Source organism: Triturus cristatus, chromosome 10 (assembly GCF_964204655.1).
Source record: "Triturus cristatus chromosome 10, aTriCri1.1, whole genome shotgun sequence".
In the NCBI taxonomy this organism is placed as follows: Eukaryota; Metazoa; Chordata; class Amphibia; order Caudata; family Salamandridae; genus Triturus; species Triturus cristatus.
This window is the reverse complement of record NC_140593.1, coordinates 377,031,046-377,044,675: the sequence shown is the minus strand read 5'-3', so window position 1 is coordinate 377,044,675 and position 13,630 is coordinate 377,031,046. Positions and strand designations below refer to the sequence as shown.

Here is a 13,630-nt window from a genome sequence, read left to right as displayed (position 1 = left end):
TATGAAACTGTTGTGGAGTCTAATGTTGGAATGTCAGAGAGTTCCAGACTTTATTCACCCAAACTAAGAATGCTCTTCAACACTAATTGGAATAGCTGTCTGCTGAAATATCCAGTCTGCATTTCGCTTTCATTTTTGTCGTAAGATAAAGTAGGACAAACCAAATTAAAGGTACGGGTTCAAAAGGCATGTGATTGCTCTTTCTAATGCCAAACGCCAACCTAACTACCTCATTCTTGAGGTGTTGAAGGCACGTTATGAGTTGTTCTGCATAATCTTACGAGCAGTTTAGCATAGATCCTAATACAAGAGATAGAACAACAAAAAGTGTGAAATATGTAATGTACTGATGTCGGCCAAGATGCCTAATTGTATTACTCCACATGATAAACAAGGGTTGGTTCATCTAGAAACACAACTCAGGCTAGGACAGTTCTTAAGGAGAATAAAAGAAAACATATCTGGAGGAGGAATATCAAGAAAGAACTTAAACCATACAGTCATAAGTTTTAACAATAAAATCTCAGTCTTACTTTGGTTTAATTGTAACCAAATATTTCAAAATGCAGGACCCAGTGGTGTTCAAGTAACACACAGAGGTGTAAATGTAGGTGTGTTTATTTGGCATATATTTGAAAAGGTATCTGGAAAGAGTGAGTGGCCTCCTGTGGTAGCATAAACTTAAGCAGTCCTAGAGGTGGCCTCTGTGGCAAGGAGGGTATTTAAGAACTGCTTTAGCATAACACAATCTGGAATAAAATTATTTGGAAATAAATAACACTGCTACACTGCTTTGAAAATGTCATAGTCTGTTTTTCTTCCAAGTATCATGTCAGAGAAACAGGTTTACGGTCAATGCATTTTGCATCATTGGTCATTTCCTAAACCCTTGATTTGGATGGAATTTTTGGACTGTCCATGTTAAGGACAAGATCAACATTTGTTGAGTAACAGAAAGGATTAGTGGAGTTTCATTATTACTTTCACTACTGAAGTCCTTTTCCAAAACTAGACCACATGATATATGGATTGCTCAATACAATATTGGCATGAGCTTTTGCAGAAATTCAGGATTGGGATATTAGGTGTTGAGTTTTCTAAGTACTTTGCAGTGATCTCATATACGTTTTCTCAGGGTAAATAAATAATAGAAACTATATCATGTTTTCTTTGTTGACTTTTGTTTTTCTGATCAGAATGTTATTAATGCTAGGACACCTCCAGGTAACAGAGAGCTCTGCAAAATTTTCTATCATAACATTGAAATTAATCAACAATTGTTTCTGGAATTTAAGTCAATCCTTTGCAAACATACATATCCAAAGCAAATGCATTTAAACAGCATCCATTTATATTACTGCCATATTAAGAGCTGATTAAAACGAATTCACATCCTAACATTTGAATACATTGGAATTTCATTTACACATCTAAGGTAGATTACTGCTATGTGGTTTTGTAATAGTCTGTCTTAACATTTGCAAGTGGAACCTCGGATCTCGAGAAATTCACCTAGACATGTATTTGTAGGAATCAGTATGAACCATTGGCAGGTACAATGGACACATTCCATTCTATCAATTTCTATAAACCTCACCAGAGGAAATGTACATTTATAGGTTGAGCTAAAGAGATAATTTGGAAAACACTGTTGGAGATTTTCAGGTAATCAACAGTAAAGGATGGACACAAAGAATGGGCGGAAAAATACACGAAAACAACTGCTAATCACAGAAAAGATCCAAAAACGTAGTAAGTATAAGATCAGGTGTCATTGCAAGGAAGTCTGCAAATAGGACAAAGGTCAATTCTGGTTTGTGTCAGGTCTTATTGAGAAGACTCAAATTTGAGCCAGACAGAGGGCAAACGCACAGCCATGGCTGAAAGTAAACGGACTGACCTGTGGGTAATATTATAGATCCGTACTGTCTAAGTGACGCATTGATAAAAAAAAAATGAAAGGCGGGTGTGCAATAACCAAAGCAAATGAACATTCTTATTTCTTTAACAGGCAATTTCAATGCATAATTCAGTCGGAGGAGCTATGCCTGGACCAGGGTCTCACCAACACTCCAATAACAACAGGATGTCAAACCATGACAACAGCGTTGTGATCCAGCAAGCCATGCCCTCCCCGCAGTCCAGCTCCGTCATCACACAAGCACCATCCACAAACCGACAGATTGGGTGAGTGGGCACTTCTTGAACTTCACTGTGCATTCTGCAGCTGTCAGTGAGGTGTGAGGTCTGCAGGGGAAGGTTGAGCTGCAGATCTGTCTGCTCCCTGTACCAGACAATATAGAAAATCATGTGGAGATTTAGTTCGGCTTTGATGCGTCTATTGATCTTATTCTCTGATGTAATTGTTTTATCTATGGCAAAAAGGATCTTGCTTTATGTGTAGTTATTGAAAGACAAGGGAAATAATACACAAATGTAGAATGGATGAAATATACAATTTTATACCCTTAATTGTAGTCATCGAATTTGTTACTCCTGTTTTTGTCATGAATGATTTTCCATCATTCAACATCTAAAATAATTTTTTGTCTTACATATGTAGAATTAATTCCCTAAGCAAACTTTTGAACTATAAACAATGGGGTGTTAAATATGCTTAGTGCTCTGCTTCCATTAGTTGACAGTAATAAAGTATTTTATGGATGCATTGATTTAGTGATTTGATTTCTAGAATTACACTAGACCCAAGTCTGGAGCAAGAGATTCCAGCATGATCCTACAATATGGGAAATGAATGTAAAGATTGTGGTGAGATTGTGGTGGTTGTGAAGGAGGCACAAGGGTATCAAAAAAGGTAGATAGAGGGAGGAGAATTATCCTGACACACAGTACGTTTCTAGGCATTAGACAGGGCACAGATAGGAAGATTTTGCTATTCGTGCCCCAGCAAAACTGTACTATTTGATAACATCTTGCATGCAGACAGATTCTAGCTTGCCCCATTCCTCTTTAGACTGCTCCCTTGAGTGCCTGTTATCTCCCTGTCATGGTACTCTTTATTATGTTCTGTGGCTTCATGTAAGGTTTTGTAGACAAGGTTTGTAAAGAAATTCCTGCCTACTTCTGATGTCATGATCATGGCTTATTGTCTTTTAGGCCGACATTGCTTGTCTTTCGGAAGTTGAATTCACAATGCCATTTGTGTTGTGCTGATCTTTTTTGTAAGAGGCAAAAAAGTCACACTGTATAAAATGCAATCCCACATAAATAAATAATTCTTAAGGGCTATTGTCTAAGCAAGCAGAGCAGCATCACGTATATACTCTCACTAAGCAATAGAGAGTGGCTAACGTGTCAGTCTTTTTCAAGTTGTTCGAAGATCTCCTTAAGTGTCAGCAGGTCTGATAGACTAAGGAGGTTACCTAGTGCTTGGCGGGCCGTGCTCCGCTTCCCTGGTGAATGGCTATCCCTCTTATTTCAAGATCTGCATCTGCCCTGCCAAGGTGTCTGCGCCTTCAGAGGACCAGGCTCAATGACAGGTCCTCTGAAGACACTGTCAGTTTGATAAGCAGTTGCTGTGTTTCATGCAGCTACTCAGCAAACTTTCTTGTTTTTCAAAAGTAAACTCCAAAGCAGAGTTTGTTTCTAAAAAATAAATAAATAAAAGAAACCTAATGTCCCAGACACCATGGGACCTTTCTCCAAGTTGTAGGGGGTCATTTTTTTATATATTTTCTGTTCGAGACCACCAGACGTTTCCTGGAGGTCCTGAACAGGAAAAAAAAGTATGTCAGGACATTCACTCTTAATAGGGTGGACTGTGTGATGTACTTTGACCAACAGCCCGATATCCCTGGGGCCGCTAGTCTCAGGTTTCTGTCAGTGGAGCCAAAAGGCTAATATTTAAGGTAGGCTTTTCTGCATGCCAACACAAGTTTACTTTGACGTGCTGCTGCAGTTTGTGTATGCAGACATTAAAGACTTCAATGATATGCCTGAAGTCATACTGTTGAAGTCACTCATACATGTGATGCAAATCTACATTGTGGCCCACATTTGAGATTGAATTTTTCTGCATCATATTACTGTGACCTTACTTAAAAGTCAAATGGCCAATCGGGATTAGCCAACCTAGAGTTAGAGGACATGCACTGAGAGCTGTTTAGCTATCTCTCATGGCCCAGAGGCAAAATATGCCAGAAAATAGAGTTCAATTAAAGCATAAGGAATATAGGCACACTACACAGAAGCTCACATTTTCCTATACTTTTGTTTTATTAGTGTATTTTATTTTTATTTACTTTAGTTGTTGTTGTATTTATTTTAAAACTGTGTATTATGCGCTCATTGTTGCATTTCTGTTTTAACATCTGTATTTGTTGCATTTTAGATGTATGTTTTTTAACACTTTCTTTTTTACAGAAGGTAACATACAAATATTTTCTAAGATAGTCTATTTTTAGATGTATTTGTTTTTAGTTGTTTGGTTAGCCGAACAGTCAGGCATATTTCCAGAGTCAGCTGCTTTAGATGGAGATATACCTTTAGAGGTGGGCGCCATCTTGAATGGGGTGCATGTAGGTGAACTGCATACTGTACTTGCTACTGGGATATGTGCTGCCACCTTTGCAGGGATTTAAGAGTGGGTGCTGTGTGTCCTCCACAAGACAAGTGAGACAGTGAAGAATTATATGTGAGTGCTTGTTTTTAGAATGAAGTGTATGCATTTTTTATTTAATTTGAAGAGTATATTTAGCCGGTTCCAGGATGGAGTTTTTAATGCTGATGGTAGCACGCGCACCTTTTTGCTACACCAAGAGGATTATCTGCTCATTTAGGAGTGGTTGGATAGGAGACTAGTTGTAACCACTAGGAGAAGTTTTCCTCTGTTTTAGCTATTTTTAGCTGTTGTTCAGATAATGGGCCGGGCATATTTTCTGAGTCAGTTGCCTTAGCAAGACCTATACATTTAGAGATGGGTACCATCTTCAGTGGGTGGGTGTGTGTGTGTATATACACAACAGTGCGCTAGTTGCTTCTGTGACAGACAATGTGCTGTCACCTCAGCAGGGATTTAAGAGCGGTTGCTGCATGTGTGTGAGGCAGACATACACAGTGGGCACACCAATGGCATGCCAAAGGTGTGTCAAAGGCAAGTCCTGCAGCACCCTTTAGTGCCTGGACCATGCCCAGCACCAGGAACCCTAGCCCTCTAGAAGCAGAATCCCGCTGTTGTATTGAATATACGTCTCATGAACTTATGTTTCCCTCTGGCAGGTGTTGTGACATAGCGGACAATCAGCACTTTTTGCTAGAGGGTCCTACCAGTTGTCACCTCTGTAGGAAAATGTTATGTGACTACCTATTAATAGACTATATTCAGCAGTAAAATGTCAAATTGATGAAGCACAGACTGCATATTTATTATTTTATTTTGGTCTGCAACCCAGACTGTATGTCTTTGACTGAGGTGTGGTTAACCGGCTCCTCTACACGTACCATTGTGCTAGAGATTTACCCAAGCTACTTTATAGTATACAAGCTTCCTCCCCTGCATAGGAGGGGCACTCTGGCAGCCATCTTTCGAAACCAATAAATGGAATATAATTAACAGAGAAAATATGGGCGAAGCTGAAGGCTTTATTTTTTACACTTCAGATTTGTCCTACCTTTGCCCCCTGTGGGGCTTTGATCTATTGCCCCCTCTGGCCCATAGAGGGACTTTCTTACTATTGTTACAGGGTGGCTTTCTCCATGTATCATTAAGCTCTCAACCCTTACCCTGTTGGGAGATTTCAATATTTACTGTGACAACTTGAAGGCTCCTTATGTGGGGATTTCCGCCGAGGCTGCATCTGGTTTGAATGTAATCCTGATTAATAGACATCCCATCACATGTTGGACTTAATAATCGCCAACTAAGAGGCTCTCTCAGTCAGGCAATATCTATGCAACATACCGATTACTTTGCCCTTCCCTGTCAACTGATCTTTCCTCAAGTGAGAGCGCCCCCTAGAAAGCCAGAAACCAGGCCTAGAACCTGGTCTAGAGTGAAAAAATAAAATTAGGAGTCTGTGGTAGGTTGGACATGTGAAAAAAGAGACTGATGCTTTTTTTATTTAATCCCTGTATCGCCTCTTCCTTAGACAGTATTGCCCCTAATGGGGCACAGAAAACAACAGGGAGCTCTCGCTTTGCTCCCTGGGTTTCTCTGGCTCTAGGAAAGGAAAACGCAAATGCAAAGAAAGTGAAGAGTTGTCTATGACCCTATGAGGAAGGTTCCTGATAAACAAGCTCTCAGAAACTATCACAAATCACTCAGGCATGCATGTGCTTTGTCTTTTACTCGCACAATTGCTGAAATTTATATAAATGTTGATGCTATCCAAAACTTTTTAAGTTAGGCTAAGATAAAATCTTTCCCCAACTTTGAAAATTAATTATATCTCCAGAGTCAGATTTGGTTCATAGTAAAAAAGTAAAGATAAGGCTCCTGTTGAAGACAGTTTTGGGCCTGTTTCTCTGCTTCAAGTACCGATTAAGATTTTGGAAAAGGTCTGTTAATCAGCAAATCACAACAGCTGCTGCTTGACGACTCCCAATGGGGTTTCAAGCAGCAGTATGGTACTGAAACCACACTTCTAGCAGTAACTGAACATATTTGTTCTAATTTGGACAACAGTGGTCGAGTCGTCCTGGTGTTATTAGGTCTCTCGGTGGCTTTCAACACTGTGTCACACGCGATCCTGCTGAAGTGTCTTTCAAGCAAAGGCATCTGTGGCCTGGCCTTAAAGTGGCTCGATTCAGTTTTATCTAATCAGCCCCAATGAACTGTCTTAAGTTCATATAATTCTGAAAATTACTCCATCAAACAAGCAATCCCTCAAGGCTCCTTGTTAAGCCCTACACCTTTTAATGTGTACCTGCCACTTTTGGCTTAAATTGTGCAGACACTTTATTCTCAATCATCTCCTATGCTGATGATACACAGTCCATAGTTCCCATCTCAGAAACAATTTTCACACACTCAAGGTCTGTTTATTGGCAGTAGCCAAATGCCTTAAACTCAATTCCTCTAAGGCTGAGATTTTAGTTTTTGGTGCCCTGACCCCATCTGGACTCAATCCTGGTGGGGCTCAGAGCTGGGGCCGTCACCCATCCCTACATAAAAAGCCAGACACTTGAAGATCATTTTCTATCCCAAAATCCAGACATTTGGAGATTCTTTTTGATAAGGACTTCTCATTACCCACTCAGATTGTGTCTGTTTTGGCTGCCTGTTACACACTTCTAAAGACACTTAGAACAGTTCTATATTTTTTATCTGTATCAAGTCAGAAACACATTGTTCAAGCAGTAATTACTTCCAGATTGGAGTATGGTAACTCCCTGTTTTTGGATTTACCTGATTACTCAATTAACCCTCTGTAGATAGTCCAGAATCCAGCAGCCCATTTCATATTAAAGCTTCTGAGACATGCACCAGTTTGAAACTATCTGAGTGAATTGAACTGGCTCCCCATTGAAAAGCAGGGTCGGACTGGGAACGCAAACCGGCCCTGGCAATTGAGTTGGACCGGCCGCGCGCACGCGGTACGTATGAAAAACACTGTAGCTGCTTTTATTACAGGGGGCTGATATTGATGCAAAATGGCCTGGTAGCAAAAACGGCCCCCCAGGGGGGTCCAGAACCGGCCCCCACCCTGGCGGCCTACCGGGGAAACGCCCAGTGCCCGCTATGGCCAGTCCGGCCCTGTACATAAGTGGGTTCTATTGAAGACCCTCGTCCTTCTGGATAAGGCTGTGAAGGAGGTAGATCCTGTTTATCTCCAAAGGCTGGTACAGCTGTACAGCCCAAAGACAACATTAAGATTCATTTGTACTTTGCTCTTTACTATACCAAGGATTTGACATACCAAAATTGGAGGCATGCATTTTCCTTCCTGGCTGATGAAAGATGGAATGTGCCTCCTATGGAGCTACGGACGGCTCCATCTGTCATGGAGATAAAAAAAAAAAACTGAAAACATAGCTCTTTATTTTGGAATAGGCATTCCCTGTGGTTCTAATATCTTTAGCAATTGTTTGCACTGGGATGCCCCTGGGCTGGCTGTTTGCACTTTACAAGCTAACATTCACTTATTCACTCCACTCATATCTATCTTCTCCAGGAAATTGCTGTGAAGCACAAAATAGTTTTATTTTTTATATCCTATTTGTATATCCTATTTATGTGGATTGGATCCCTCAAGGATGGCTGCTGCATTAACTCTGTAGAGGGCCTCTTACTTTCTGCTTCCCCATTTCACCACCTTTCCCGTGGTCCTGTACTACCCAGTACTCTCTACAACTTACATATACAAATATTATAGTAAAAAAATTCAATGTATGTCAAGTTGAGACATTTTGTGATATGTTGCTGTTCAATAGAGATTAAGGTACATGACCACCATAACTCGCCTGTTATGTAAAGCTGTGGTACTTTCGATCTGTTTTTTTTTTACTGTACAAAATCTTACCTCACCAGCAAAGATACTCATACTTCCTCTGTACTAGTTTTCTACTTCAGAGTACCAGATTCTTTGTTATTTACTGCTTCTAGAGCCTCATCTATGCTACTGCTGGAGCTGAAAATCATTGGGGCATTTTGGTTTGTTGGGCTGGGTATAGCAAACTAGGCCAAGGCTTTTTGCTCAACATTTTAGGTACTGAGAACCCAAAGATCCAGATACCTGAAAAGAGATCCAAGGGAAAAAATGGCACTTGTAATATGGCAGCCCAGATATCTGTACCATTTGTGGCAGAGTAACACATCCGCCAAACTCTAAATCAGACTTCTAGTGGCAGATCCCCTTCTGTCTTCCACTTGCATAGGAAGAAGGTTTTTACACGATCCATTAGACCATGGCAGGTGGCCCATCTGTTCCCCATGTCAGTGTAGACCATGGCCTCTGGTCACCTGGCAAACAATTGCCGAACTAATGTAAAATAGAACCAGTGGAGCTGCTGGTGTGGTGGCAATGGCGCACGGACCCATGAGGACATGATACAGTTAATCACCTGTCCCACCCTGAGCCCTTAAATATCCTCCTATTTGATGCTGGATGGTAAGAGTAACAGCAAGCACTGGAAACTAGAGACAGCAACCATTGCTGTTTGAGCCTACTCTAATTAATATATTTTCCTACCTCTGTCTTCATGACCCCTGAGCCAGGGACCCAAAGATCGAGTCAAGAGTAGCAGCTGCTCTCCTAGCGATCCCCAATGTATTGCCATTATAGCAAAGCTTCTATCTAATGCATTAAATGTAATTTCCATTGGCTCTAACACCACCACAAAGGTCATATAATTTGGGTAGGAGTCAGAGACTAACCCCAAGAGAATCTACAGTTTGTTTGTTTTTTTTAAAATTTCTTTGTTAGTTTTTATTTCTCCGAACCATTAGAGCATGCAGAAATACAAACATACACCGTTTCCAGCTCAGCCGGGGTGGTGAAGAGAATCTACTGTTACTCCCAGATCAGCCATTCTCTGTTTCAGTACTGTATGGTCACGAGCGTGGAAACAGATATCTAAGGGCAGTCTTGTCTTCCCATCACTCAGCCTACTGAACTTTAACATCCTTCTTTTCATGAATTGAAGAAAAGTGGTTTCTATCCAGGTACTCGAGGCCTGATGCACTATTCTCGGATCTCATGGAAGTGCATTTTTTTTGATCAGCCACTGATGTGCGACTCAAGAACATGTTTGTGCTGCATCGGATATGCTCATCCATCCCAACTTGTAGCTGTCATTAGGTACGGTTCCTAAAACCCTTGCCTCATCTATATTAATGAGGAGTTTCTATTTATGTGAACCCCTAAAAAAGCCTGGAAATTCATAGACGAAATATTGTGGGGCGGGGGATGGGGGGCAGTAGCCTCCCCTCCTGCTCTTACAGGCCAGAATTGCAGCCACATTCACTTGTAAGTACAGGGGCTGCAATTAAAGCAAGAATTTATTTATGGCATTGGCAAGCTAGGGTTATTCTATTTTAAATTCTTTGATTGCATGCATATGCCACAAAAAAAGAATACAAAATTAAAACCTGTTGCAGCCTAAACACATCTGCCATATTCTTGCAATAAAAATGCTAAACTGGAAAAATAACATTACATATCATTTTATTAGACGTGTGTGTGTGTGTGTGTGTGTGTGCGCGTGCCTGCATGTGTGTGTTTTTTCAACAGACATCTACTTAGGACAGGCATAGAAACTTTTTTGGGGTTGCATTTGAGTTACTCTAACTGGAAGACGTAGTTTAAGCATACAAGAATGGCTATATAAAAAATAAAAGGATGAAGAAAGGAAATAAAAAAGCATTGACAAAGTAAAGTATTGGCCCACCAGTCCTTGCTGCAGTGCACTTTTTTTTAGGAAGAAGCAGGAAAGAGGCAGTCACTTGGAAAGCAACAGAGCGTATGGCTGAAGTGGGCTGACCATCAGCCTATGCTGTATGCTGTGGTGGTCGGAAGTAAAATGTGAATGACAGCTGAACAGACCAATGGATAGAGAGTACAGACCCAAAGCCCTACGTGTTTCTATAATCTTGTGCACTGTAAGCATAAAAAGATACATTGATCATAGTCTTACATTTATGTCTGAACCGATTTTTTTAATAGAGCCGAAAATACCTTTTTAAGCTCTTTCTTTTTAGATAATCCCCCCATCTCCCCCCCATGGCTCTTCGTGTGCACTACAGCCAGGCTCTTCTGTTTCTTGTCAGCTTAAAATGGGTATTGGAACAGAAGTCCGCTAACTGAGCCGATCGGCGCTATGCTATTTTATGATGACATGCTTTCCTACGGAGATTTGCGTTTTCACATGCAAGGCTTATTTTTTGCTGATATATCGGTATCAGTTTGTGCTGCTAAAAGCAAGATGAATGAAAAACATGGGATAAAAAAAATTATGAAAGCGTTTTTATTGCTTTTATGACGTGTTTATCAACGTTTGAAGCCTCAGGCACATAAAAATCAAGTTCCGTCTTCTGCCAAAAACTTGATCAAATATTCTTTATCCGGCCAAATATTAAAAATACTATTTAGCCATTTGGTACACATCTACTTTCTTGTCAGCGAACCATAGCCGCAGCAGCCTCGTATTTTAATATTTAGTGAGTGTGAAAAATTTGCCATGCATTGATGTCAAGCCAGTAAAGGTTTAAGTGTAGGAGAAGCACAAAAATAGATATATCTACATTCATCTCAGATCATGAGCTTGTTTCCTAAAGAATGCTGTGTGGCAAGACCAAGGACATTTTAATTCATATATAAGCATCTGTCTGAAATGTCTGCCAAAACAAAGACATCCTTTGAGGAAACCACTAATAAGGCTGGGGGTTCGCGCATGTAGGCACACAGTCATGGAGTGTATGAATCCCACCAACATGGTGCTCACAACAGAATTTGTTGAATTCTCAAAGTTCTTTGTCAAACAGATTGAGCACACACAACCAAGGTGAACATGGGATGCTACCAAGTGGTCTTGTACCTCGTCATGTGCCTCATCTAAACATGTGACATAAGATCCTATTTATGACTTACAATGGACATTGTACATCTTATTTTATTTTTAATATAGCCTTATAGCCAGCCGTAGAGGGCTATACCGGCCATTAAAGGCCCGCTCTAGCGTTAAAGGCCTTTAACAAGGGAGCCGGCCTTTAATGGCTGGTATAACCCAGCTACGGTGGGCTATACGGCTATTAGAACATTCCGCCACTAGAGGGCAGTATGTTCTAACAAGTAAAACAAAAGCCATATGGAGCCAGAGGGGGTTGAAAGCCCCTTGAGCTCCATGAGGCCTTTCTTCACAGCATCTGCTGTGAAAAGCAAACTAAACATTGGAATGTTGCTGTTTCGGGATTCTACCAGCAATTAGAAGCCCGGAGCACTCCATTGCCTTCAATGGAGTACTCAACATTCCAATGTTCTAACAACCTATCATTATTTATTCACCGGCCAAGTTGAACGATGTGCATAACAGATTGGCAAAAAACATAAACAATACATGGCGCTGCACTTTACTTGTTGCATGGTTGTACAGCATGTCCTACAATTTTTTGGGTTTTGTGATTGTACATTTACTATAGTATGGTCTGGTGATACGCTCTCACATCCTGTCTTTGCACTTGGGAAGCCAAAAAAGACTTGGTATAAGTCATCCTGTGCTTCTATTTTTGTACTGCACTTTACGTACCTTTCAGCCCAAGAGTCTATTGACTGACCATTGTGTACAGGAACATAGGATCTGCTGCCGCAAGGTTTTAATGATGCCAGTGTTTAATTTGTAGTTAAATTTGTACTCACCTTTTGGTGGTAAGATAACGTTTCAGCACTAGAGGAGTAAGCAAAGACTTGGTTTAAGTCATCTAATGCTGACACTTTTGCACTGCATTATAGGCACTTTTCAGTCTAAGAGGCTATTGACTGACTGAACCCAGGAACCACTGTTATGATGTTTTATTCATGATTATGTATAGGTTTTAGCTTATTATGTATATATCTTTTGGTGGTTAGTTCATAAATGTAGTTTTTTTATAATTATTTCTTTTAAAGTGCAGTTTATGTAATTTAATGGTTTTATTTACCTGCGCATGGAAAACAAGTAATTTTGAAATTTACTGAAGAAATGAGAAATGTGTGCAAAATGAGGCCTCATAAAGTTCCCTGTGGTGAAAGCAGAGCAAAGGGAAAGGCACAGACTTTTGACCCATTTCTTTTTGTTATTCTTATGTTTGTCGTATACAGATGTCATCATATTCTCCCTCTGACCAGAAAGGGTCATTGTAATACTAAAGAACAAAAGATGCTCTTATATTAGGATTGAAAATGTTGCCCATCTGCCATGAGGTCATACAGAAAGGTCAGGCAGTGGAAGACATATGCAGAAAATATTATGATATGCTTTATAAGGAGAAGCTCAGCCAGATGGCTTAGAAATCTATGAATTGAAAATCAGACCTTACAGCAGAAGTAGTAGCCTCTGGACATGAGTCCCCTCTTCGGACAACATATGTTTAAAAGAGTCACGTACCTTCATCTCTTTGCAAGTCTTTTATTCTGAGGCAGGTTTTTTAATGTGGGTTTTGCGCGTGGATCTTTAGTGACCGGAGAAATTCTCCAGCTCCCTGATTTGGTCCCAGAAACCTTGATACATGTATAGTCGAGAAACACTAACAAAACCCCTACGTAACGCATAACGCAATTGTCAAAAGCAATAATAGTTTCATCTTTTATGATGCAGGTCGCTTTGAAGATACATGACATTATCAAAACAACTTATCAATTTATTTTGACAGGTTCTTATTTCAATTTTGTGCGCATTTTTAAGCTTTTATTTAGACTTATACAAATAACATTTTATATCAAGGATTAAACCAATTGACCCTAACATAGTTCATATTACTGCAATATTATTTTCTTTATTAATTTTATTATAGGGCCAAATCATAAACTGTATTTTGGAAGATGTAAAGCAGTACAACAATGTTACTGCAATGTCACTGCAAACTGCAATGCACCACAGATCTCAGCATCCACAACTCCTATCTTTTCTGTGCAGGGATGTCTACCACGGGGCAGAGTTCTCCACACGTGTAGGTATACGTTTTGGGAGTAAATGTGGG

The 13,630-nt window shown here is 40.2% G+C and overlaps 1 protein-coding gene across 1 annotated transcript in view; it reads left to right on the top strand.

Annotated features, from left to right (window-relative positions):
* The window catches only part of CREB5 (cAMP responsive element binding protein 5), a 1,089,524-nt gene that overhangs the window by 451,476 nt on the left and 624,418 nt on the right, over positions 1–13,630 (top strand). Inside the window, exon 5 of the mRNA XM_085631606.1 lies at positions 2,012–2,187. Coding sequence (XP_085487732.1) covers positions 2,012–2,187 — 176 coding nt within the window. The remainder of the gene's footprint in view (positions 1–2,011; positions 2,188–13,630) is intronic.